Below are 24878 nucleotides of genomic sequence, written 5' to 3' on the forward strand. Positions count from 1 at the left end.
TTTATAGGAAATTTACCTTTACTGGGTCCAAGAAGTTTACAGTAGACTAATAAAGTCAGGTATGTCGCGTTATGCCTGTGCTACATCATCGAGCTACAGATTCTCTGTGGTGTTTGTATCTGACTTCCTGCCCAATGTATTTTCAAAATAAAAGACCTTGTGCAAGCTTGCGATCATAAAAACATAAAAGTCCAAACTATTTAACTACATAGCCTACTTATCTATGGTTGAAGCACAAAAAAGCCAGGAAATATGACCAAATCAACATGTGAACAAGTCAACATAATCAGGTGGGCAAAATGCACCGTTACTGAAATGCCTGTGGTGGGTCTGCAGCTGTGTGGAGGATGGATGAGAACCAGGACGTAGATGTGCTGTGCATGGTGGCCTCAACAAGTAAGGGGTTATTCATCCCCGCATGCGACGAAGAAATGATGGACATTCATTAGACCACACAGAGACACAAGTGGATGAGCCCTTTTAACCAGCTGGTTACACATTCACTTGTATTTACATTATAATGGAGTCATTTGTCATAGTTTGCCTCTGCCACTGTTAAGCTACCTGCTCACTGATGGCAATGACAGAACGGTCTCAAACCTTGCATCGCCATGCTATTAACTACACCACTGTGATGAGCAGGTTCATACAGTCACTGTCATTCAGCAATCCAGCTGCTGAATCTAATCACGTGTGGTCAGCACATTAAGTTAATTAAAAATGTCACAGGTACCAGCAGGAGTAAGATGTCCATTAAGATGGTAGCTGGTGTGCTTGCCGCATGGGACATACTTTAGAGCATTCAAGACACAGGAGATCACACAAAGAAGAAGAAGAAGAAAGAAGAAACAGTTTCCTTTGGTTAGTAGATTGACAGTGCACCAATATATGCATGAGTCTTTGCTGTGTAGTTTGATGGCCAGAAGGACCTCATGGCTGACCTGAAGCTGGGGTCATGATAGTCCATAGGCGCCTTAATGAGAATTCTGTCTGGCCGCATGAGGTGCATATATTGACTGGAGCACACAATGAGGTTGGGTGAGCATTCATGTAGCTGACATCCAGTCTTCACAATGGCCTTGACAAAACGTTCCTCTCATCGGTGTTGTCACAATAATGTAAATGGAATTTCACATTTCGATGTGATACCTTGAAAAATATCAGTATTAAATAGAATTTTCGATATCATGGTGAAAAATCTACTCAACATTGAGGGCATGAAATTTTACATTTATATCACAGATATAATGAGGCTATAGCATAGCAAATGAGAAGATGACAGCAACTGTAGGTATGTGGGTACTGCAACAGTGTGTCTAGACTGTTGATACTGTGAAAAAATTCTCAAAAGCATTTCAAGTTTTTAGTGTTGATGTTTATTGATATATCAGTATATTTTAACATTAATTACTACATGGGAAATTTGCAAAAGCCAGTCACAAAATAAAGGGATTTTACAGCACGGGGGGATTTTACAACAACTGATCACAAAAAAGGGTGTTTTTACAACAGCCAGTCACAAGATAGGGATTTGACAATAGCCAATCACAACAGAAGGGAGGATTATACAACAGCCAGTGAAAAGACAGGTGGCTTTCATAACAACCAATCAAATCTTTTTTTTTTCTTCCAACAGCCAATTACAACATAGGGTTTGTTTGTTTTTGTTTTTTTTTTACAACAACCAACAGTTATTTTTTACAACAACTAGCACAATGTTTTTTTAAACAACCAATCATATCATAGGACAGTTTTACAATATTCAACTGCAACACAGGGGGATCAAGATCTGGATTCAGATTAGGAGCATCATTAATCATTCATCCCTTCTCATCCCAGAGATTAGACAAGATTCATGGTGGATTTTTTAAGTGACCTGCTGACACCTCTGAGAAGTCTCTCAAAGCCTTCATCATTATATCTACATTGTTACTATGACTACAGCTCCCACAAATACAATTTAAGTTTTAGAGGAGGCAACAGATGGCGAAGCACCTACTGCAAAGTTCATATTAAAGCTACAGCAAGGAGCTTTTAACTGGTTTTGGAAACAGTATCAATTTAATAACAATGTCTCTATATGACCTATATTAGTTAACAAGACCATCAGCAAGAGGATTGGCTATCTCTATATCATTATTCTTAATGTCATGCCACCTGATTGGATTCTCCATGAAATCAGATGAAATGAGCCTCTGTTTACATTTTACCAGGCAAAGTTATAGTGAGTACTACATTAGCCAGTTAAAAAGAAATAGGGAGATTTTTTGTTTGTATAAATTTATTTTTGATGTTATATTTGTGGTCATCACACAAGGGCCTCCAAAATCAACACAATATGACCGTTACTTGTAGTAGCTTTAAGTTAGTTTGAATGGTTTGATCATGATTACTTCATGCTAGCCAATTTTGATCTTTAATTTCATTTTGCATTTTTAGGGGGTCATCTGCCCCTCCAGTCCCATTTCCTTCACTGCCGGCCTGTATTTCAGTATTAGCTTAATTCACCATATAATTCACATTTTACTTGACTTGGGCTGCCCAAACAGCAGGACGTCAGAGACTGTTGCGTCTGTTGCACTTGATGGACAGTGTTTCCCACATGTCAAACTTTCACAGTTCAGTTCAACAGTTCAATTTTAGACCCAAAGGCAAACACAACCTGGAGACTGAGAATGGTTTAGGACAGTTTATTGTGATTTGTAGATGGCACGCTGAAGACTTGGTTGAATTCTGGCTGAGGCGGGCTAAGTGTGATGGAGCAGAGCAGGCAGAGGAGCTGATGACTGAACAATCCAACTGGGTGACAGGAACCAGAAATGAGGCTGGTCATGACTGGTTTCCTGGTGAAGCTGGCGTGAAGAATCAGACACACAGAGAAGATGAATTTCATGGGAGACTGAATGATCTGGCAGAGTCTGGATGTCTGATTGTGGATTTATTAAGTGGATGAGGTGCAGGTGAGCAGGATCAGCAGCTGGAGGAGGAGGGAACCAGCAGGCCACACTCAGCAACACACAGAGACAGACTGAGAGCAAACATGTGAAGGATGTTTGGTCCTGACAGACTAGGGGTGCTTTTCATTCAGTAAACTGGTCTCCTTGTCTCCTCAACTCGTTTCCTTTCCTCGCGTCTTAGCTCCACCCAGCAAGGAAATGAATGAGGGATGCGAGGAAAAGACACGAGGACAGAGGAGACGAAAATCCGAAATGAAAAATCCTCATTCCACAGCATCGGTCTGAAGCGAATTCAATTACTGATGACGTGTTGCACAGCTGTATTAGCTGTCAAAGGGACTGCAGCCTTTACTTATGAACAAATTCTAAAAACTCACAGTAGACTTTAACTTTGTAATTTGTTTTAAATATGTGGATCATTTAAACTTTCTTTTAATTCATCTAATATATGCATGGGTTTGTGTTGTTTGATCACTCATTAAAAAAAGTTAGTCACCTTTATATCCTAAAGTGCCAGACACATCACACACAGACTGACGGTGCATGATATTGTGTTTCATCATGTAACTGTGAGAATAAACTGCGTCTAGGGTTTAGGGTTTTGCGAGTGTACTGTTATTCATTTGGGATTTTTAATAATAATACATTATACTTGTAGTGCCTTTCCGGACACTCAGACACTTTACAAAAAAAAAAGAGAAAAATAGACATTTTTGTAATGTCTGGTCTCTATTACAGTAAAAATGTGTCCACCTGTTCCTCAGCTTGAAATGTGTTTGGTCACAGCAAACTGAAATAACAACATTTAATTTAATTAGTACAGAAGTTTATTCAAACTGAACCAAAGATTAATCCAAACATATTTTGGCCTTTAGAGCATTGGCAAAACAAAAGGAAAAAAATAAAATAAATGCAACCTGCTTTCCCTTCTTTTGTAAGGACGGGGACAGGCCGCTGTGCTGATGATGATGATGATGGTGATGTCGGCCCACTATCTTCAGGAGAAAGGCCACACCATCAGCTGATGGCTGGTTTTCCCCGATGCACCAATCAATCAGGACGGGAGGCACAATAGATGGCCCGCCCCCCAATGGCCTCGTGCATCAGGGTCAACCAGGGCCACGTGGCTGCTGTGGCCTCTCCTCTGTCCTCTGATTTTTGAACTCCTGAAAATAGAAAGGTCAAGGCTAAGACAAGACTGTTGAACAAATGTGTGCCAAGATAAATTCATTCACTAAGCAGAAAGCTTATTGAAATAAGGTTAACAGAAACAAACAGCCTGCATACCTTATATTTTTGCTTCAGGTTGTCCCACTTTTTTGAGACTTGATAAGCGCTCACCGTTGATTGGAGACCCTACTCAGTCAGTATTTTTTTCTGAGGGATGAAAAAAGGAGGTGTTACAGGCAATTAGCTGCTTTCAAATACCTTGCCTGCGTGCATTTTCCTATATACAGTTTATTCTACAGAATAGGATGATGATAAGACAGCAGATTATCAGTGTCAACTGTGTAAAGACATCTGACACCATCATATATGAAATCAGTGCCATATTAGTACTGTTAGTTGATATTTATATAAGGTTTAAATTATATGCCACTAGAAGCGTAACAGAGGACAGGTGTGCGGTACATTAAACCAACAGCCTTGGTTTAATGTACCGTAATATACCAAGCATTTTCATTTTCTTTCTTAGTGAAATATACAGTTGTTAAAAGGACACAGTTGAAACAAGAATCAAGATCACAGACTACTTACATTTGTGAAGACCTGCTCCCGCCATGCTTCAAATGTGCGCCACATGTGGAGTGCATCATTTTACCAGCACGCCCCTTAATTGATAAAAGACTTCGGCTTAGGATACACCGGTGTGTCCTCGCGCTGAGCTCCTCCAGAAGCCTCCTCTCTCCTCACCCCACGTCTCCTCCAGGTGCATTTAAGCAATTGGAGAATCCTTCATCATGGTGACTTCCGGGTCAATGAAGGAGAGAGGAGATGAGGATGCAAAATTTAATGTAATGAAAAGCACTCCAGGAGTTGGTCTGTTGCTTTGCCTTCAGGTTCTTCTGCATTTAATCAGAAGGTACGCCCTGGTGTTATAGAATATCATGTTATAGAACATGAATTTTTGTTTTTTTTTCTCACTTCATGTTACGTCTGGGACATCACTGTCACCTGCGTGGCTAACACTAGCTGTGTGCATCCAAGCAAGGCAGGGGTTTGCATTTCCATTACAACAGGGCTACCCACTTGAAAGTGTGTCATTAAGGTGAAGACAAGCACGAGGAGGCTCAAATAGAGCTGCTGTAAAGCAACAAATAAGGCTCATATGTGTCTCTGGGATAAACACCCTCTTTCCTTAAATTCTTCACAATAAAAGTCCCCTGTTGTTTCATTATTATGGAGCAGCTCAGACAGGAAATGTTTTCTTTCGGGGGTTTCATCAGCAGTAACTTAACACAACTCTGACACAGCTGATGGCATAAATGAAATGGTAAAATAATGCAGATACCTGAAAGTAGAGCCTATTGCTGCGTTTTGAGCAGCCTCGCTCTGTGCCCGGGTCACAGTGCTCTCTGTCACACGGTTCTGCAGCTGAGCACTGATGCTTCCACGCTACAAAACATCATCTTCTTCTGCTGCTGCTGAATTCCAGCGGTTCTCTTATTCTTCAAGAGACAAATTTTTGTCAGATGCTCCGTCAAAACATTCCCTTCCACCTGGCAGTGAAAACAGCAACTGACAGAAGATCTCGTCACTGGCGGGGGGGCATTGTGTCTTAAATGACAAGATATCTCATCAATGCCAGAGAAAAAGATAAGAAGAGTAAGAAGTCAGCTGTCAACAGTCATATAAAACAGAGCAAATTCAAAAGTACATATTTTTCCCATGGCTTGAAGTGCTATTTATCCATCACCACCAACAGTAGAGACATCTGCCTTCTCTCCAGACTAAATGGCACTCTCTTTCCAAAAATCGTGACCAGGTAACTCACGATAATCCACAGATCTTGTTGTGAGCAGTTTCCATATAGGAACTACTTTTTTCTGCAGTAGAATTACTTTCTTTTTTGAGTAGAAAGAAAGTAAACTTCTACTAGCTGTAAAATCTGATCATATTTTGATTATAGACCGAGACATTTAGCCAAAGACTGAGATTAGATTAATTGTGCACAGGGTTTCTTGTTATTTAAGAATAAAATTACACATTAAATTGTTTTTAAGTATTTCAAATACACAAATACAAGTTTTTAAAGTATTCTGATATATCTTACTTTATTTGCTCAACAAAATACAAATTACAAAATACTCAAAAGTCATGAAATATATTTTAATTACATGTAATTGAATTACTGCCTATCTCTACTCCAACAAATGCCACCCATATTATTATAAAAATAATAATAAAACTAATACTAACTAATAAACACTCTAAACTGAGCTGAAAACAAAAATGAAAAATAAAATCAGTTTACATCAGCCGTGTATCAAACGTCTGACCTGATAACAGTATTTTTCTGTTGCATTTTCAGTAACTAGATCTCATGTCACTGACACACTGACAGCAGCGAGGACTGGGAAAGTAAATTTACATTTCCCAGTAATTTAAAAAAGATTTCTTTTTTCCTCAGCGTTTATATGCAGCCAACATACATTAACCAAAGGCCTCTGTCGCCTCTTCTTGCTTTGTCTCTCTGTTTTTTAATAGAATTAGTTTTCCACATGAATGGATGAACGGAAACAGCTCATTAACATTTTCTATGCCATGATACTGACTGACACACATACACACACACACAAACACACATACACATACATTGTATAACCTGCCTATTTACTTGTGGTTTACACTGTCATGACCTTCCTCTTCTCTGAAATCACATTGATCTTGACTGGTTTTGTAATAAGAAATTAATACTAATCACTATTCTCATTATTACACTATACCAGTCATTTCCAAAGACTGGGTCGAGACCCCCAGGTGGGTCACAGGAGATTTTATTTGGGTCCCTGAATAAATAAAAGACTATGGGGAAAAAATCAGCAAGTTTAAGACTCATATCTGCAGTACACCTTTTATAAAACATTATGTATTATGTATACTTTTTTACTGATGAGATGAAAAAGAGCCTGTTAATTCTGTCTAAATACACTTACTTTGTCTTATTTATGAAGGTGGTTAAAGTGTCCTACATTGTTTTCCTTACGAGAACAAATAAAAACAATGAGATGGCCTGTTCACTCAGCCTAAATGAATTCATTTGTCATTTCTAAAGTTTTATCATGTGTATAGGTTTTCAGATAATATACGGTGATGCAGAAATGACAGTAAAAATGCTCAGGAACATTAATTTATGCACAAATGGGTCACAATATTTCGTAGTTTTAAAAAAATGGGTCCTCAGGAAGAAAAGTTCTATAATAATAGCAATAATAATTATATTATATATGACTTTATGGCAGACTAATATGACTTTACTGCTCTTCATGTTGTATTGTTGCGACTGTGTTATGGACTCTGGGCGCCAGACAACCCTGGCATGTTGGTCAGAATGTAAACATGCTCATGTTGGATTCAAATGACTCACGAGGGGTCAAACACTCTATATGCCTGAGCAGTGATGGAGTACCCAGTGTGTGTGTGTGTGTGTGTGTGTGTGTGTGTGTGTGTGTGTGTGTGTGTGTGTAAGGGACAGTATTTACACTCAGACCTTTGCATGGATATGACACTTGTAGTGATTACTCAACCTCTGACTGAGTCTCTCTTCTGTAGTTACACACACACACACACACACACACACACACACACACACACACACACACACAGAGAGAGAGAGAGAGAGAGACATGGATGCAGGTTCCACTGAAGGCCTGGTTGTTCAGCAGGCTCTTTTAAGAACCTGGTATCAAAAAAACTTGGAGCTCATCAGCCTTTTTTAGTCTTTTAAAATGGACGGCATCACCTGAGGATCAAACCTGCAACTTCAAAACTTCCAAGCAGTCCTTAAACACCCTGAGATAATTGGTTGCTGGAGGCATGGCTGCAGGGATGACAAAATCGATGGTCAGTCAGTTAACAACTTTGGTCCAGACTTAAAGGTTTCTCTTACCTGCAGTGCTATTTATCCATCTAGATCAGACCTGGGCAACATCTGGCAAAGACAGTCTTAAAACAACATTTTGCTTACCATTAAACCATTATCAGACCTTTATTTTGAAAGGTCTCAGTGCTGTGTTCAATGGTAAAAATAATTCACTGTATCATTTATATTAAACTGTAACTTTATTCACTCAATGCTGCACATCCATGTTGCTTATGTTGTTCTTCTACTTTTGCTGTTACTATTTTTGCAAGCTGTACACAGCCTGCATGGTACACTGTAAAACATCACATTTTGGATAAGAAAATATCTCAAAATTCATCACAGGTTAATTCAGAAAGGGTGACCAACAGTAGAAGTGTCTTATATAGATCACTGACCATTCAGTTATTAGAGATTTGCCCATTATTGGGACCTTATATCATTTGTGCCTGGCCTACAGCAGCCTGATCAGTTTCTCATGTGCTCCCCCCAATGAAAAATAGTTGCCCACTCCTGGTCTAGATGATTTTGGAGATATCAGCCTGGAGATATCTGCCTCCTCTCTAATATAATGGAGCTAGATGACATCTTTTCTTTCTACCAATTTCTTTCCATTTCTAAGAACAGGAAACAGGAAAAGGAGAAAGTTTAACAAAGTTACAAAAGGGGAGGGGCTTAGAAAGGGCCAATTAGACCCACTGGGATGCATCTCTTTCATGGTTTAGAAAAAAAAGGCTATTTTTCGGAAGTAAATTTTCCTCCTCATGATTTAATGTCCATTGCGCAGCTCTTATCACCATGTGTCTCCTCTTCAACCTTCCTCTCCCTGTGATTTAGAGTGATAAACCTCCTGATACACCATAACAACTTTTCCTCACTCCACCCTGCCTCAGCACCACTATCACACAACACTGGAACTGAAGCAGGCCTGTTAACGTGCTTTCCGGACATTTTCCTGTGAATTCTTGATCATAACTGCTTTATTGAAGTATCTGGGCCCAAAGTTAAACGTAATTCTCTTTAAGCTTTTGCACCTTTTACATTCAATGAGGTTAAACTCAAAACGCTTGTCTTGTTTTTTCAACTACCAGATTGCAGTTCTTGTTACCTCGTGAAACTATAACATGCACAGTGTGACGCCATCACATTCTCTATTCAAGCCATAGTTTGTTTGTTGAGCTGTCAAACCATCCAGCCAAATCTGCTCTTGGTATTGACATCCAGTATGTGCAAAAGTTTTTTCTGTTGGGCTTGTATACATAATTATAGTAAAAATGACTGAGCATTTATAGACCTCAGCACAAAAAAATGTATTGCACAGTAAAAATATCCACAGACCAGGCACTGTTCAATGGACGAGACAGATTCTGTCAAACCTTCCATTAGAAGGGATGACTTACATCTTAAAGGCTAAACAGCACATATTTGAGAATATTTGGAGACCCTTCATCAATTATGTTAAGGATTTTAGATTTAACAGATGATCAAAATGACTCATTTCTGTGCTCTTCCCAATCGTTTATAACTTTTATTTATTTGCTAACTATTGAACTGATTGATTGAAATGTTTTGATGACTGACTAATCAAGGGTGACACTTGAGGATGTCATTCTGGGCTTTGAGAGGCACTGATATTTTTCAGCATTTTCTGACATTTAGTGGACTGATTAGCTGATTGATTGATTGATCGAGAAGATGACTGACAGGATTGATGGACAGAGAAAGTAATCTTCGTTTGCAGACTTTTTTGTTTTATGTCATTGGAGCAAATTTCTGTGACAAAGAAATTTATCTGTTTAAACAGTTTTGTATCCAGACTTTTCTATAAATCCAATGCAAATCTAATTTCTGACTACCTCAGAGCTGACGAATTCTTGGGGACCCCCTGTGATTTCTGGCGCCCTTCTAAGTGGGGCTTGGACCCCAGGTTGGGAACCAATGACAAAGACTATGTTTTGTGGTATTTTTGTATTAATTTTGATGAAAAGCTGATGATGCTTGCTATTTGAAAACACTTTATTTTGAATGGAGAAGGAGTGGTGCTGATGCTGTGGTCTCAGGGTCTCATCCTGTCATATGTTTATCTGATGCTGCCATCTGCTGGTCTCATCATGGTATTACTCACTTCAGACCAAGCAGCATGTGTCCATGGAATTCCTCCTTAACACCAGAAGTTTGTTTCTGTCCCTGGAAAGTTCCCTTTTTTCCCCTCAGTGGGTGTCACAGAGGGGTCTTTCTCTGTCTTTCTGTCCACCTGAAAGGAAATGACCATCGTCACAGACAGTTCAGTTCCCCTGGCTGGTGAGATGACTGTCATTTTTCGAGGAGGGTAAGAATGAATTTCAACAACTGACTACAGGCAGACTCAAATTGTGTTGTAAAAACTGGTCATAATTCCTGACTGTGACTGTTACACTTACAACCACTCCAACTACATACACACCCAACACCAAGGATGTCAGTTGGTGGAAAGTAAAAGTTTCAAAGTAAAAGTATTTCTTTCTTTAAAACAGTTCTAGTACATAATTGCACTAACTTAAGAAATGCAGTTTCATCTATACGTGTCTGCACTGCGAACAGATAAGAGATACCATATGGTCAGCTATTTTCCAGGCTGTGGAAAAGTACTTCAAATGATGGACACAAAAAAACATTTTGCTCCTGCAGCTGATTGCTCCAGAGTCCACTGAAGAATGCTGGGAAAAATATTGCACTGCCTGTTAACATTTTTCCAAAAACAAAGAGGCTTAATAGATAATGAATACAGCAGAGAGAGAGCAGGTACCTGATCTCTGGCTGTTTGAGATGTCACCTGTGCTGTTAAAATCTCCTGCCAGCAGCCCTCCTGCTCTCGCTGTACTGCACCAAAGCATGTTTACATATTTATCTCTTCAGCAGACATATCTCAGGTTCTGACTCAAACTACAAAACTGAGTCATCAAAGTGGAGAGAAAATTTGAAAAATGAAAATATCACTTATTTGTTCACCACCTCAAGCTGTGGGGATAAACTTGTACTTACAGTTTAGTTACAATCTGTCTGGGTGGAATAGTAGTCGATGTATTCATGTTCAGGCTTGAGGAGTAATGGATTACATGTAATGGGATTACATAATCTGGATAAAAAAGTAAGTGTATTTCAAAATAAAAGTAAGTGTATCTTCCAAATAAAAAAAAATGATATCCTACCAAGCACAGTGCACACAGTTACAAATTCATTATCATGGCCTCTAATGAAAAAAAATGCTTCACTGGTTGGAAATTTCACAGTTTTTAGGCTTTAAATCAATCAGTCAATCAATAAATTGCACACAGCAGAGGAAGGAGCAGCTAAATACACAACTAAATAAAGCCAAACAATGAACATAAAACACTCAGATCTGCAACAATTAATCTATTGTTAATCGACTATAAAATTAATCTCCATCTACTGAGATAATCAATTCATGGTTTTGACTCTTTTTTTTTATTTATTTATTTTTTTTTTATTCTGGTTTCTTTACTCCTCTCTGATGGTAAACTGAATATCTCTGGGTTGAGGACAAAACAAGACTTTGGGAAACAACAGGCCTCGTGCAAGAACATTTTCATATTCTCATCTTAAATTTCTCGTTCTTTTGTTCGTACAGTGGGCTCATAGGAACACGCTAAATGATCCACCTGTGTGTATTTGAGTGCACGTGCATGTGACTTGTAAATTAACATATTTAAAGCCTTAGAAATACCAAATATGGCTGCACTTCCTGGTCTGTATGTCAGGAAGTGTTCATTCAAGAAAACAGCATCAAAGAGTAAAAAGAAGAACTTTTCTCCATAAAGAAAATTTTGTCACTTTAGCAGCATCAGCAGTCAAATTAAGACTGTCACTGAAATATGATGTTCCCCTGGACATACATGTAAAGACATACAGACAATACACCTGACAGCAGGTAATAATGATGAAAGACTTGAAGTGTCAATTTACAATTATAGTTTAAAATGCAGTCACACAGAATGATGACTAACATAATTATAAAATGTAACTTATTTCAAAATGTCTTCAAACTGATGAAATATACAGTCCTTAGTGAAAAAATAAACAAATTTAGTCATTATTTAATATAGTCTCTCATTATTTAACATACTATCTCATTTTTAAGAAACTGTCTAGCTATTTTGAGATACTAGTTCATTATTTTGAGACAGTAAAAAGAAGCCATCGTTCTAATAACTCTCAGGATCTCTTTTCCCTTCAGACTGGAGAAAACGGGTGTCCACGGTGTTGCATGTCTTGTCTGTGGTTTGAAGTTGGGACCAACAGTCCTCTTTAGTCCACATGAGGGCAGCAGTGCAGTTTTTGGAGGCCCCTCACCTTTAGAGGCAGCAGCTTTTATTCAGGTGAGTCTGGAGTTACCTGATAGGCTGCTGATGTAAACAGCATGAAAACCAGCGGCTTCACTGTGTCTCAGTGTGCGTTTAGGGCAGCTGCGCGTGTGCAAGTTGCGTGCGAGTCAAAGCTCTTTATAAATTGTATTTTTTTTAAGTTGTGATCTAATGATTGGATCTTGTCCTCTGCCATATCAGTTTCATTCTGTGTAAATTCTGTCAATATTTGAGAACACTAAATACTTTTTTTTTTTTGTACTAAATTATATTTTGAGAAGTCAGGCTAATGTAAGTGTTTCCCCAAAACTTTTTTTTTCTTTTAAAATTGTAATTACAAAATAAATACGACCACTGGACACAATCAAGCTCATTTTCAGTCACAACAGCAAAAGTCACAAAACTTGGCAACTCTCACCATGAACAACATGATATTATAGTATTGAGCAATATTTACAATATTTAGTGATCTCAGATGTTGACAGGATTTACACAGAATGACACTGATATGGCAGAGAATTAAAAACTAAACAAGGCAACTAACTAAAAAAATACAATTTATCAGGGAGCATCAGCTGACGCAGTTTAGCTCTGTCAGTTGGAAAGAGCTTTGACTCGCGTGCACGCACACACATACACACACACACACACACACACACACACACACACACACACACACACACACACACACACCAGTTTAAGTCAAAAAACTGATTCTTCAGTTCAGTGAAGGCCTTACAGTGATTAGTTATTACATTAACATGCATCATAACTCCTTTTGATTTAAGGTCCAGCATTTTTCTGATCAGGCATCTGACATGGAGGGTGGAAATTAGTCAAATTTTAAAATATGCCTCTATTATTACTATTCTCATGTGTTTTATGTGTCTGTTTTTCAGAATTTTGGTTGAATAAAATATTGAAATATTAATGAGACAAGTCTTTGATATGTATTTAGGTAAATTAATTGTTATATAATTGAATAATTAAAAAAAAGTTAGATTAATTGAAAAAATAATTGATAGATTAATCATTTAAAAAATAATAGTTAAATGCAGCCATAAAAATGTTCTCCCATTAATCAGATAATGTCTTAAATGTTGTTTAGTATGCAAGAGGAATACACCTACACACGAACAGTACATAAAATAAATTGAACAAACAAAATTATTCCTGATGAGCAGACATTTGTTAGAAAAACACACCTTGTACTCCTTATTTTTCATCCTGCAGTTCCTCCTCTCTTTCAGAAAACTGTCCTGAGCTGAGAGGACAGATGATCCAGCTGCTGCATGAACTTAGATCTCAGTGAGACACGGGTGACGCAAATAAACTCCTCTTCCTCCTACAGTCAGTATAAAATTAACAAATGTTTTGTGGTCCATAACAACACAATATAGGTTCATGAAAACAAGCATGGAATTATTAAACCGATGAAATCTTAATGGTCACTTCCAGATAACTGAAGTGATGCTAGATTGGCACATACACAAGAAGTGTGGGTCATTCTAAACCACAGACGATCAAACTCAGAGGAGGTTAAAAAGGTGACATGGGTCTGAGGGCGTCCTCCCCCAGAAGAAAAACCTTGTGATTTTAACATGTGAGCAAATAAAATAAAAACACAAAATTTACATCAGGCAAAATACCATATTTTAAAGAGTGACCTACATCTGCTGTTTGTTTTCTGCATACAATACTATTTTTACTTTTATCTTAGTACTTCAGTAAAAGGATTAAGTATGGAACTACAGTAAAACTAGTTACATAGTACTTTTAATTTTGTACTTATGTAGGACTTTAAATGCATTTGTAATTTGGGATGGTATTGTTGGGATTGTATCAATAGATACTTCATTAATAAATTGCTGCTTCTTTAAAATATATTAGAAACTTTTAACACATATTCACATTTTATAATACATTTTAAATAAATGTTTCTAGAGCAGCAACAGTAATGTTACAACGGCAATGTCAGTGTATAGAATTAATAAAATCTCACTGGAAACAAATCAAGAAATTCAAGAATTTGCTCATCACTCCCCTTACATCTCTATGTAACTTAACCTGCAGCGAGTGATGAAGTCGGAGGCAAGACGGCAAACTCACATTATGTTCTACTGCAGAATAAACATTCTGTTGTTGTCTGAGTTGTCTGACTGAAATGACATTTTAATATAACAAGTGTTGCCATAATCATTTTACCTCAATCTAATATTACAACAAAGGAAGCTATGACCACTAAAGGTCATCTGCTTCATCTATTTAAGAGTCCAGATGAGACCTTGTGATAGTTAAAATAAATATGTAGCTTATAGCCTACTAAATATAAAACAGTAGCATGAATCAGGACATGTGACACAGTCCTGGATAAATGATAAAGCTAAATAAGTGAATGATTTTTGTCTCATGCAAACAAAAGGTCTAATACAAATGGCTACAGACAACTAACCATGCATTCAGAAAAGCCATAACCTCAGTTAGCTCCAATCCACAATTTTTCAAAAATTGGATGAGTGTTATGGAGAGGTCCAGTATTTCATTAGACTACCATCATGGTAAGAATAGACAGATTAAATGACAACATTCTGCACGTAGCGCCAAGGAGCCTCTGGGAAATGGAGTTGTTGGAGATATAATTTGAACCAATAACCAGGACTCCAGTCTTATCTGTGTTCAGTTGGAGGAAGTTGGAGGCCGTCCAGTCCTTAAAGGCTGAATGAGACATACGAATGAGAATCATCAGCGTAGCGAGGGTAGGACGGGGAAGGGGCCACAGACTGTAGTTGATTTCTGAAGAGAGACATTAGTGAGTACCATCAAGGTCTCTTATATTGAAGAGCAGACTGACATCTCTACATGTATATTTCCAAAACTATTCATCTAGACAGTTTTGGTGAGTGGCAAACAGCACTACAGGTAAAAGGAAAAACATTTTTCTTTTTATATCTGGATGAACTGAGTCTTCCCTAAAGGAGCAAAAGTAAAAATGCTTTCTCAATCCTACAAAAGTCAAAATTTCAAAAAGATAAGGATAAAACAAAAGGAAGCAAGTAAACTTTATTTGTACTTCATATTTAAGACAAAGTGCTTCACAATGACAAAAAGGAAACAGAATATTTACATAAAAATACATAACTTAAATACACACATACCAGGAAGAAACACTGCTACAAAAGTTCAGCGACTGGATCAACTAAAAACAAAAAAATCAGATGACTATTCGTGTTGAAAACACGACGGGGGATTCATTTCCAACTTACCCCATTCATACACACAAGTCCAAAACTCACAGGCACAGCAGTTACATCAGAGGCAACAGAACCACCTACACAGTGCAATACTAAGAAACAACAAGTTGCAATAAATACAATCAAATACTGTATTTTGTTATAGTTCATACAACTGGGTGCAAAAAAAAGTAACAGTCATTTAAAACACTACTGTCCGTATTTAGCAGCCTGATGCCACAAGGAATGAAGGCTTTAAAGTGGATGGGGATCATTTTTTGGCAGATGATCACTTTTTTGACACTGGGAAGCCAGCGGTTGTGTTAACATGGTTCATACTAAATCACAGCTGATGATAGATGTTAAAGCGTGTTTTCAGAACGTACCAGATAGTCCAACTTTCCCACTTAGTTTCCTCCAAGCAAGCTCCTTTTTATCATGGTCTCCAGAACAGACAGCTGGTATGACACTGACCTCCACTTCCTGTTTCATAGTAGGACATGTCCGGAGGCTTTCGCTACATAGCGTCACGCAAACTTCTCACTTGAGTTAAATCATTTCAGCTCATGAATTTCACATCATTCGTGTCACCTGGTGTAAATCTGCATGTTTGCATTGACTTTGTACACTGAAAAAAGTTGAGAAAACTCAAAATTTCAAGGCAACGGAGTGCAATAGATGTTAAAGTTTTTAGCCCAACTCAAATTCTTGAGTTTTGAAAAAGTCTACTACTGATCTTTTGTTGTGACAATTCACTTTTATTCTTTAGACAAACATAAAGCTTTGAAATTTAGAAACTCAAACCATTTAATTAAAAAAAAATATTGAGGAAATTAATTGAAGTGAAAGTAAATGCTAAAACTTGAATATTTTAAATTAAAACGTAATTTTTCCATCACAAAAAAAGTCAAATCATGTTTCCAGCTCAGTGTGACCTTTTTTTTTTTTTTTTAGTTGCTATAACTCAAAGATTTAAGTTTCTCTCAAGAAGAAAAGTAAATTATCTCAACTAAAGATTATAATTCAGCAAAACTTTTTACATTTTATTTAAAAACTTTTGAGTTGGACTCAAATTAAAAAAATAAATAAAAACAATCTTTTACAAGTCACTGCATATAAAAGGATGTTTTATAGGATGTAGGACAGAACAGAAAAATATTTCCTCACTTCTTTTCCTATTCTCTCAGGACCCATATTCCTTCTATCTTACTTACAGAATTTTATTTGTTCTGTCATGTCTCTCTTTGGTTAATTAGGTGAGTAGTATATTAATGATTTGTGAGCCTCTCTATAGATAGGTTGACCCTTCTTGTTTACAGGTGGGATGTGTAAAACAGACGTGTATATCAGCTGATACGACTGATTTGAATATTATAAAATAAAAACTGTTAATTTTAAAAGAAAAATCTATTGCAGTATATTGCCTTGAAATTTTAAGTTGTCTCAACTATTTTTAACAGTGTATGTAATCAGCTCATGCTTTAATTTGAACACATTTTAAAACACATTTTTTTAGTTCCTAAAACTCAAAGAGTCAAGTTTATTTAAAGAATTGAAGTTAATTATCTCAACTAAAGATTATAGTTCCGCAAAACTTCAAGTTTATTTCAGAACTTAAGAGTTTAAGTTTGACTGAAAACTCAGAAATCTCTTGCAGTGTGTCGCCTTGAAATTGTAAGTTGTCTCAACTATTTTTTTTTTTTTTTACAGTGTATAAGGGTGGTTTCCCATCAGTAAAAGCTGTCTGACAGCAAGGTAACGTGATGAAAATATTCAATATATAGGACACAATTAAAGTAATATTGATTTTTTTGTCTGAACTACATTTTGTTGCTGACCCTGTATAGCGTAACTTCCTACACTGGTACTTCTGCTGCTTCTCTACTGTAGATAATACACTGACTATGGATAAGTATCTCTTGCAACCCAACTTGAAATAATCCAAACTATCCCTTTAAGTGAATTTTTTGTCGTCCACACTTGACGTGGAACTTGAGAGTAGAACACTGTTCCCAAATGCTTTTATATGTAAACAATCTGAACGTCCTCACAGTGTATAATACTACTTTCACCAACTCAAATGTTTCACAATTCAGAAAGCAAATAAGCATATGAGTGGACTATTCCTTTAAAGTGACAAGTGATTACATTATTATTACACTATCAACTATGAACAAAGGTTGATAGATTTTCCCACAGTATCTGAAGTCTTGAGCTGATTATACGTGGTGATCAGAGCCAGGCAGAAAGTCAGGTAACTTGTGTCCACAGCTGCTCCAGCTCACTGGGTGGAGCCCCCAAACCCCACAGTCACCCCACCCCCAGCTTCTGCAGAGCTCTGTCTGAGCTGCCACCCTCAGGCCAGGCTGGTCCGTCCCAGGTCACTGTGGGGTTTGGTTCGATACCGAGGAGGGGAGGGAGACCGGGGTGGTGGCGTTCTCGCCGGATTGGACTGTCACTGATGACTAGCACGGAGAATACATATGGAAGGTAAATTCATGACATATATGCAGATCTAGCTAATGTTAAACTAATTTTCTTAGAATTTCAGACAACCCTAATTGCAAAAAAGTTTGGACCCTTTGTAATATAAACAGAATGTAATGATTTGAAACATTTTCAGGTACTAGACTGACCTGCCTGCAGTCCAGACCTGCCTCCCACTGAAAATGTGTAGTGCATTATGAAGCACAAAATACAGCAACAGACTGTTGAGCACCTGAAGTCGTATATCAAGAATGAGAAAGAATATCACTTTTAAAACATTGTCCTCAGTTCCCAAATGCTTACTAAAAGTTGATGTATTGCAGTGATAAACATGCTGCTGTCTGAACTTTTTTGGAATGAGGGTTTTTGGAAACAGTGAAGGTGCACTCAGCACTGCAGGCAGACCAAAAACCTGGCAGCTGTCACTGGATGGAGCCATCCAGCCACTTCTAACCACTGGAGTTTGTGACAAAGTGTAAATGTAATCAAAATGTAATCTATAGTTTTGTACCCATGCACACAAAATGTCCATTTTATGTCATCCAGTCAGCACTAGAGCTGGGTAAATATTATACTACCATTACCAATACTACTGCTAAAATTGGAGCACTTCATTCAGTACCTTTCTTGAAGGTTCTTTTTTATGAAGAATGCTTGTGGTGACTGGCTGCGAGCAAAAACATATAAATACATTTTTTTTGGGTCCCAAAAAGATTGAATGCAGGTATGGTTTGACTGGAGCAGTTTCAATATTCCATTCCAACACTGGACATTTTAAGACAGTTGTATGTTTGCACAGTTGGTACTGTGAGATTTGAAGACGCTGTGCATTGATGATGAAACATTTTGTCCATTAAACTTGTAATTAATGACTTTGAACGACAAACTTCAGCTCACGTGAGACAAACCTATTTGTTTGCCTTCAGCCATTTCTGTATTTTGAAGTCAAATCAGAGCTTTCAGAAGTCAGTGATCAGTACATCTTGATACTACTTACAAGTCAGACACCAGTAATTACACCTATATAACATGAAGACTGTACAGTAGGGGTGTCAAAATTAGTCATTTCTAAGATGCATCGCGATGCGGATGTGAACAATTCTGCATCGATGCAGTGACAGAACATAATCGATTATAGCATAGAAATGTTCCGTTTTGATTTTCCAGCTGCGGCTGGACAATAAAGTTCTTAAGTTCAAAATAACTTCCTGGTAGCAAACAGTGCCATAGCTAGAGCAATAAAGCGGAGGGAGGTGACTGTGATTAAAAATGCACCTAGCATTTTAAAAATAGATCTCTGGGCACATTTCAGATTTTATGAACTTGCTGGGAAAGAAACTGGACAAGACACACATTGTGTGTTAAGTCTGTCACACAATAACCAAACACCTTGAAAATACCACTGACTTGAGAAACCACATTAGCCCTTTTCACTCTGAGAAACTAACAGCTGGCGCTACTGAGAAAACAGTGGAGCCAGCCCAGCCAAGAATTGAGGAGACGCTGTCAACTTTGCTGCCCAACTCTGAGAAAGAGAAGAGAATCACCCAGCCTTTCCCTGTCGATTAAACACAGATTTTAATTTATACTCGTAATCAGTAAGAAAATACTCAGAAAGCAGTTAAAATTGAACACAGCTTACTAATTGATAATGTTAAACACTGTCTGAAAACTACTGTGTGTATTAAGAGCCATTTGAAGCTGTTAATCACAGTCGACAGTCCCTGAATCGTATTTTAAATGCACCGTGCAATACGAACATTGCACATTAAGATACAAAACATGACAATATCTCACTAAATGCAACACCTTTTCAGACCAAAAAAGATTTCTGTGTCTGGGGGTAAACAACATCGTTTACATATGGCTGACGTTAGCTGCCAGCCTGCTACACAATGCATCGTGAAATCGAATCAAATCGTGAGATCAGTGAAGATTGTACTGTACAGTATGTATAATAAGTTGCCAGTTAACTGTCTCTAAGGTGTTATGCAGCCGACCGCCACCTGATTGGGTTGCAGCCCCAATCAGATGGCAGCCCCTCTCACTGTACACCATAGGCGTATATGCCCCAATGGCCCAGGCAACCCCGGATATTTATATCAGCAAAGTCGGACAGATGACAGCTCATAAAAACTAGCGTGGTTTGTCAGTGTTTTAATCTAGAAAATAGAAATAACGTTGAATGTAGACTGTGACAGAATAAACTGGTATATAATCACTCGACTGGAGCAACATGTGACCACATTCAGCACAGACATGGACATTAACCTGCAAGCAGAACAGCTGCTGTTGCTAGCACTGCTAACATTAGCCACACTGTGTAGCAGGCTGGCAGCTAACATTAGCTCTGGGTCCTTTACCCACAAACACTGTGATCCTCTTCGGTCTGAAAGGGTGAAGCGTTTAGTGAGCTGTTGTCATGTTTTGTAGATTAATGTGCAATGTTTTTATTCAACAGCACAACATGGCATGAATTTCAGTGCCATTTAAAGTACGATTTGGCGATTGTAGACTGTGTTAACAGCTTCAGATGACTCTTAATATGCACAGTATTTTTTCAGACAGTGTTAACATTATAAATTTATTAATTCTGCAAAATGTTTACTGCTTTCTGAGTGCTTTGTTACTGTTACACTCGTCTGAATTAAATTTTGTTTAATCAACAGATAAATTAGTTGCCAGGAACATCCCTAATATACGCCCATAATGATAGAGACTGATTTTGCTGTGATAGGCTCAAACATATATATGAAATTTAAGAAACTTAAAGAGAGAATTTACATTGACATGGACATGTAATATGGTGATGTACCTGCTCTATTAGAAAAATGAATCAGTTCAACTCACATTGCCCACAGAGGCCTGACTGCCTGCCGCCGCTGCTGCCGCCTTCTTCTTTCTGGCCATGTTGGGATTCCAGTGACAAACCAGACTGTCATTCTGAACACTGTAGTTCTTGTGGCCGATCAGCCAGTATGTGTTCATTTTGCCTTTACCCTAACAGGACAAGAAGAGACAGGAGAAAGGAACAGTGACACTTGGATGTGACTCACAATCCATCAGAGAGATGAAATAACAATCAAATGACAAATGAGAAATCCAACTTAAATGTTCTGTTCACCAAAGGTAAACTATCCAAAGAGTTTGGTTTTATATGCTGAGGTTTCAGAGACATCCATCCCACACTTAATACAATTTCTGAAAACCTGGAGAGAAAAAAAAACCTCACTACTACACAGACAATGTATTTCACAGTTTGGCTTGTTCACCTTAACCTCGATCTCTCCTCGAAGCTGCAGATCGTAGGCGTTGTCTTTGGCCAGAGCCAGGTAGGTTTCTGAACTGGCGTGGATTTTCTGAGCTGACACACAAACAACAAAAAATGCCATAAAACACAACTGAGGCTTGGCCAAAGTCAAGCTGAGCATGGATCTATGGAACTATCTAGTTTAAAGGAGATATACACCGATCAGGCATAACATTATGACCACCTGCCTAATATTGTGTTGGTCCCCCTTTTGCTGCCAAAACAGTCCTGACCCGTCGAGGTATGGACTCCACTAGACCCCTGAAGATGTGCTGTGGTATCTGTCACCAAGATGTTAGCAGCAGATCCTTTAAGTCCTGTAAGTTGCGAGGTGCGGCCTCCATGGATCAAACTTGTTTATCCAGCACATCCCACAGATGCTTGATTGGATTGAGATCTGGGGAATTTGGAGGCCAAGTCAACACCTCAAACTCGTTGTGCTCCTCAAACCATTCCTGAACCATTTTTGCTTTGTGGCACGGTGCATTATCCTGCTGAAAGAGGCCACAGCCATCAGGAAATACTGTTTCCATGAAAGGGTGTACATGGTCTGCAACAATGCTTAGGTAGGTGGTACGTGTCAAAGTAACATCCACATGGATGGCAGGACCCAAGGTTTCCCAGCAGAACATGGCCCAAAGCATCACACCTCCTCCGCCAGCTTGCCTTCTTCCCATAGTGCATCCTGGTGCCATGTGTTCCCCAGGTAAGCAATGCACACGCACCCGACCATCCATGTGATGTAAAAGAAAACGTGACTCATCAGACCAGACCACCTTCTCCCACTCCTCCGTGGTCCAGTTCTGATGCTCATTTGCCCATTGTTGGTGGTTTCTGCAGTGCACAGGGGTCAACATGGACACCCTGACTGGTCTGGAGCTATGCAGCCCCATACACAACAAACTGTGATACACTGTGTATTCTAACACCTTTCTATCAGAACCAGCATTAACTTCTTCAGCAATTTGAGCAACAGTAGCTGGTCTGTTGGATCGGACCACACAGGCCAGCCTTCGCTCACCATGTGCATCAGTGATCCTTGGCTGCCCATGACCCTGTCACTGGTTCACCACTGTTCCTTCCTTGGACCACTTTTGATAGATACTGACCACTGCAGACCAGGAACACCCCACAAGAGCTGCAGTTTTGAAAATGCTCTGACCCAGTCGTCTAGCCATCATAATTTGCTCCTTGTCAAACTCGTTCAAATCCTTACGCTTGTCCATTTTTCCTGCTCAACTCTGAGGACAAAATGTTCACTTGCTACCTAATATATCCCACCCACTAACAGGTGCCATGATGAGGAGATAATCAGTGTTATTCACTTCACCTGTCAGCGGTCAGAATGTTATGCCTGATTGGTGTATGTACACATTTTAGCTTAAAATGTAAAAAAAAACAAAAAAACAGTTAATTAAAATTATCACCACAATGTGAAGAACTAAGTTTTGACAGACGTCTATGCATTGTGTTGCAGAGATATCTACTGAAGTTAGCATGTTAACCAGCTAGTCCCAGTCCATCCTGTTTCATAAAAGCACCTCTACATAGTGCACAATATTGAGTCATTGTAGCGTCCAGTCTGCCCTCAGTCCAACACGATAGGAGCAGCGCTGCCTTGAGGTCGTGTCTAGATGGGAGCCCCAGACCAGCAAAGGATCTCATGAAACTGATCATTTTAACACAGACCACCATCTTTCTGTAACCCCAAACAAATGTTTTTAGCCCCTAAACCTAAATTGATTCTAGTTTGTATGATGTGCACAATGAAGAAACAACACATACAAATCTCACAGTCTTGCAGATCTTAGGTTCCCATCTAGATACAACCCTTCCCCAAGGGCAAGACACCACGATCTCAGCAAAGAAGAGGTGGCAATAGAAGCAAAACAGTTAATATTGGTGTTGCTTTCGACTGCTGAACAGTGAGTAAAGGGTTTAAGTTTAATATTGAACTCGTAACATTTCTTCCAGACTGCCAAGTAGTAGTAGTAGTAGCAACAGTTGTTATTGCTCATGTTGGCTATTTAGCGATAGCTTAAAAATTTAGCTTTATTGTATAATGTCACTGACAGCTTTCATATCTTTGCTAAGTCAGCTGTTTGTTGAAAGAAAGAAAGAACTATAGGAGGGGTTTTGCATTTCCTTGTTTCTTACAATGGCGTGGAAACAACAGCTTTCTCTTGATATGCTGCCGTTGATTTGTTTCCAATATGAATTCAAAAGGTGACCAACTGACCCTTTCTAAGTCCTGTCCCTTTTTGCGCTGTGCTCCAATAACAGTTGCACAAGCTTGGTACCCAGCAGAACTTCTGTCGATTTTCTCCTTTCCTGTTTCCTGTACTTAGAAATCCTGATCAACTCGTATATGAAAGCCACATTTTGGAGATGATTCAAATATGTGGGGAACCTGTAAAAGCGACGCACAAAGGTCTTAGCTTAGTAAATTTTAGCAAAATGCTAGCTAATTGGTTATCTAACGATTTATATAGTTTAGCTAGATAGCTGGCTACCATTTTTTTTAATTTGTTTTTGACTTTATTATTTTTATTATTAATATTATTTAGTTTTGTTTTTATTTTATTTTCATTCCATTAACAATTGCTGTAGATTAGCTAGCTAGTTAGCTAGCAGCCCAACTCTTAAAGGCTAAGTTACACTTAGTTTACAAGCTTGTGTGAGATCTGTAGAAATACATGCACAGAGATACGTGTGTGGTGTGTTGTGTTGTATTTTGTGTCTGTACACATACGCAGGCTGGTGGACTCCATCCTTGAGGCCGTGTTGACAGTATCTCCAAACAGACAGTATCTTGGCATCTTGTGCCCCACTATCCCGGCCACACATGGACCTATAGAGCGAGGAATTCAACAGTTCAATACATTCCACAACAACAACAACAACAGTTATAATTTTGGTAAATCTTCTTTGCCCCAACAATGACAATAATGCAAAACATTAGCCATAAAGCACAGAAAAAATACTTAAAAAAAACATAAAACATGATACACACAGTAATACAAAAAACATTCAGCAAACCGTAAAACATAAAACCTAATTGAATATGTGTACCAATGTTTCAGCAGCAGGAGTGTTAAGAATGATCTTAGTTTTGTAATATGGGTGAAAGAATTAAATTTCGATAATGTTATTGATATGATGAGAGCTGGTTGTCAAATAAGACACCAAGGTTTTGGACAAGAGAGGATGAAGATATTGAAGTTCTCAATAAATTTTGATGTCCATCAATCAATCAGTCAAATCAGGCTTCATTTACATATAGATTTGTGTATTTTTTGTACCGCAATGAAATCTTATATTATCTTATCTTATTGATATGACTGAGAGGCATCATGTCATGCAGAATAACATGGGGCCCCGTGTCAGACGTTGGAAATACTACAAATTGTGATGGAAAGGGAGAAGGACAAAATTCCACTGGAGTTAGCC

General features: G+C 38.3%; 1 protein-coding gene across 1 annotated transcript in view; it reads right to left on the bottom strand.

The window, feature by feature from the left end:
- The window catches only part of LOC146325693 (uncharacterized), a 42887-nt gene that overhangs the window by 5809 nt on the left and 12200 nt on the right, over window positions 1–24878 (bottom strand). The window contains 4 exon segments of the mRNA XM_084719883.1: window positions 17951–18096; window positions 20969–21118; window positions 21391–21482; window positions 24181–24279. Coding sequence (XP_084576009.1) covers window positions 17951–18096; window positions 20969–21118; window positions 21391–21482; window positions 24181–24279 — 487 coding nt within the window.

The sequence above is a fragment of the Lutjanus erythropterus genome, chromosome 6, assembly GCF_056507025.1.
Source record: "Lutjanus erythropterus isolate fLutEry1 chromosome 6, fLutEry1.hap2, whole genome shotgun sequence".
Taxonomy (NCBI): Eukaryota; Metazoa; Chordata; class Actinopteri; order Lutjaniformes; family Lutjanidae; genus Lutjanus; species Lutjanus erythropterus.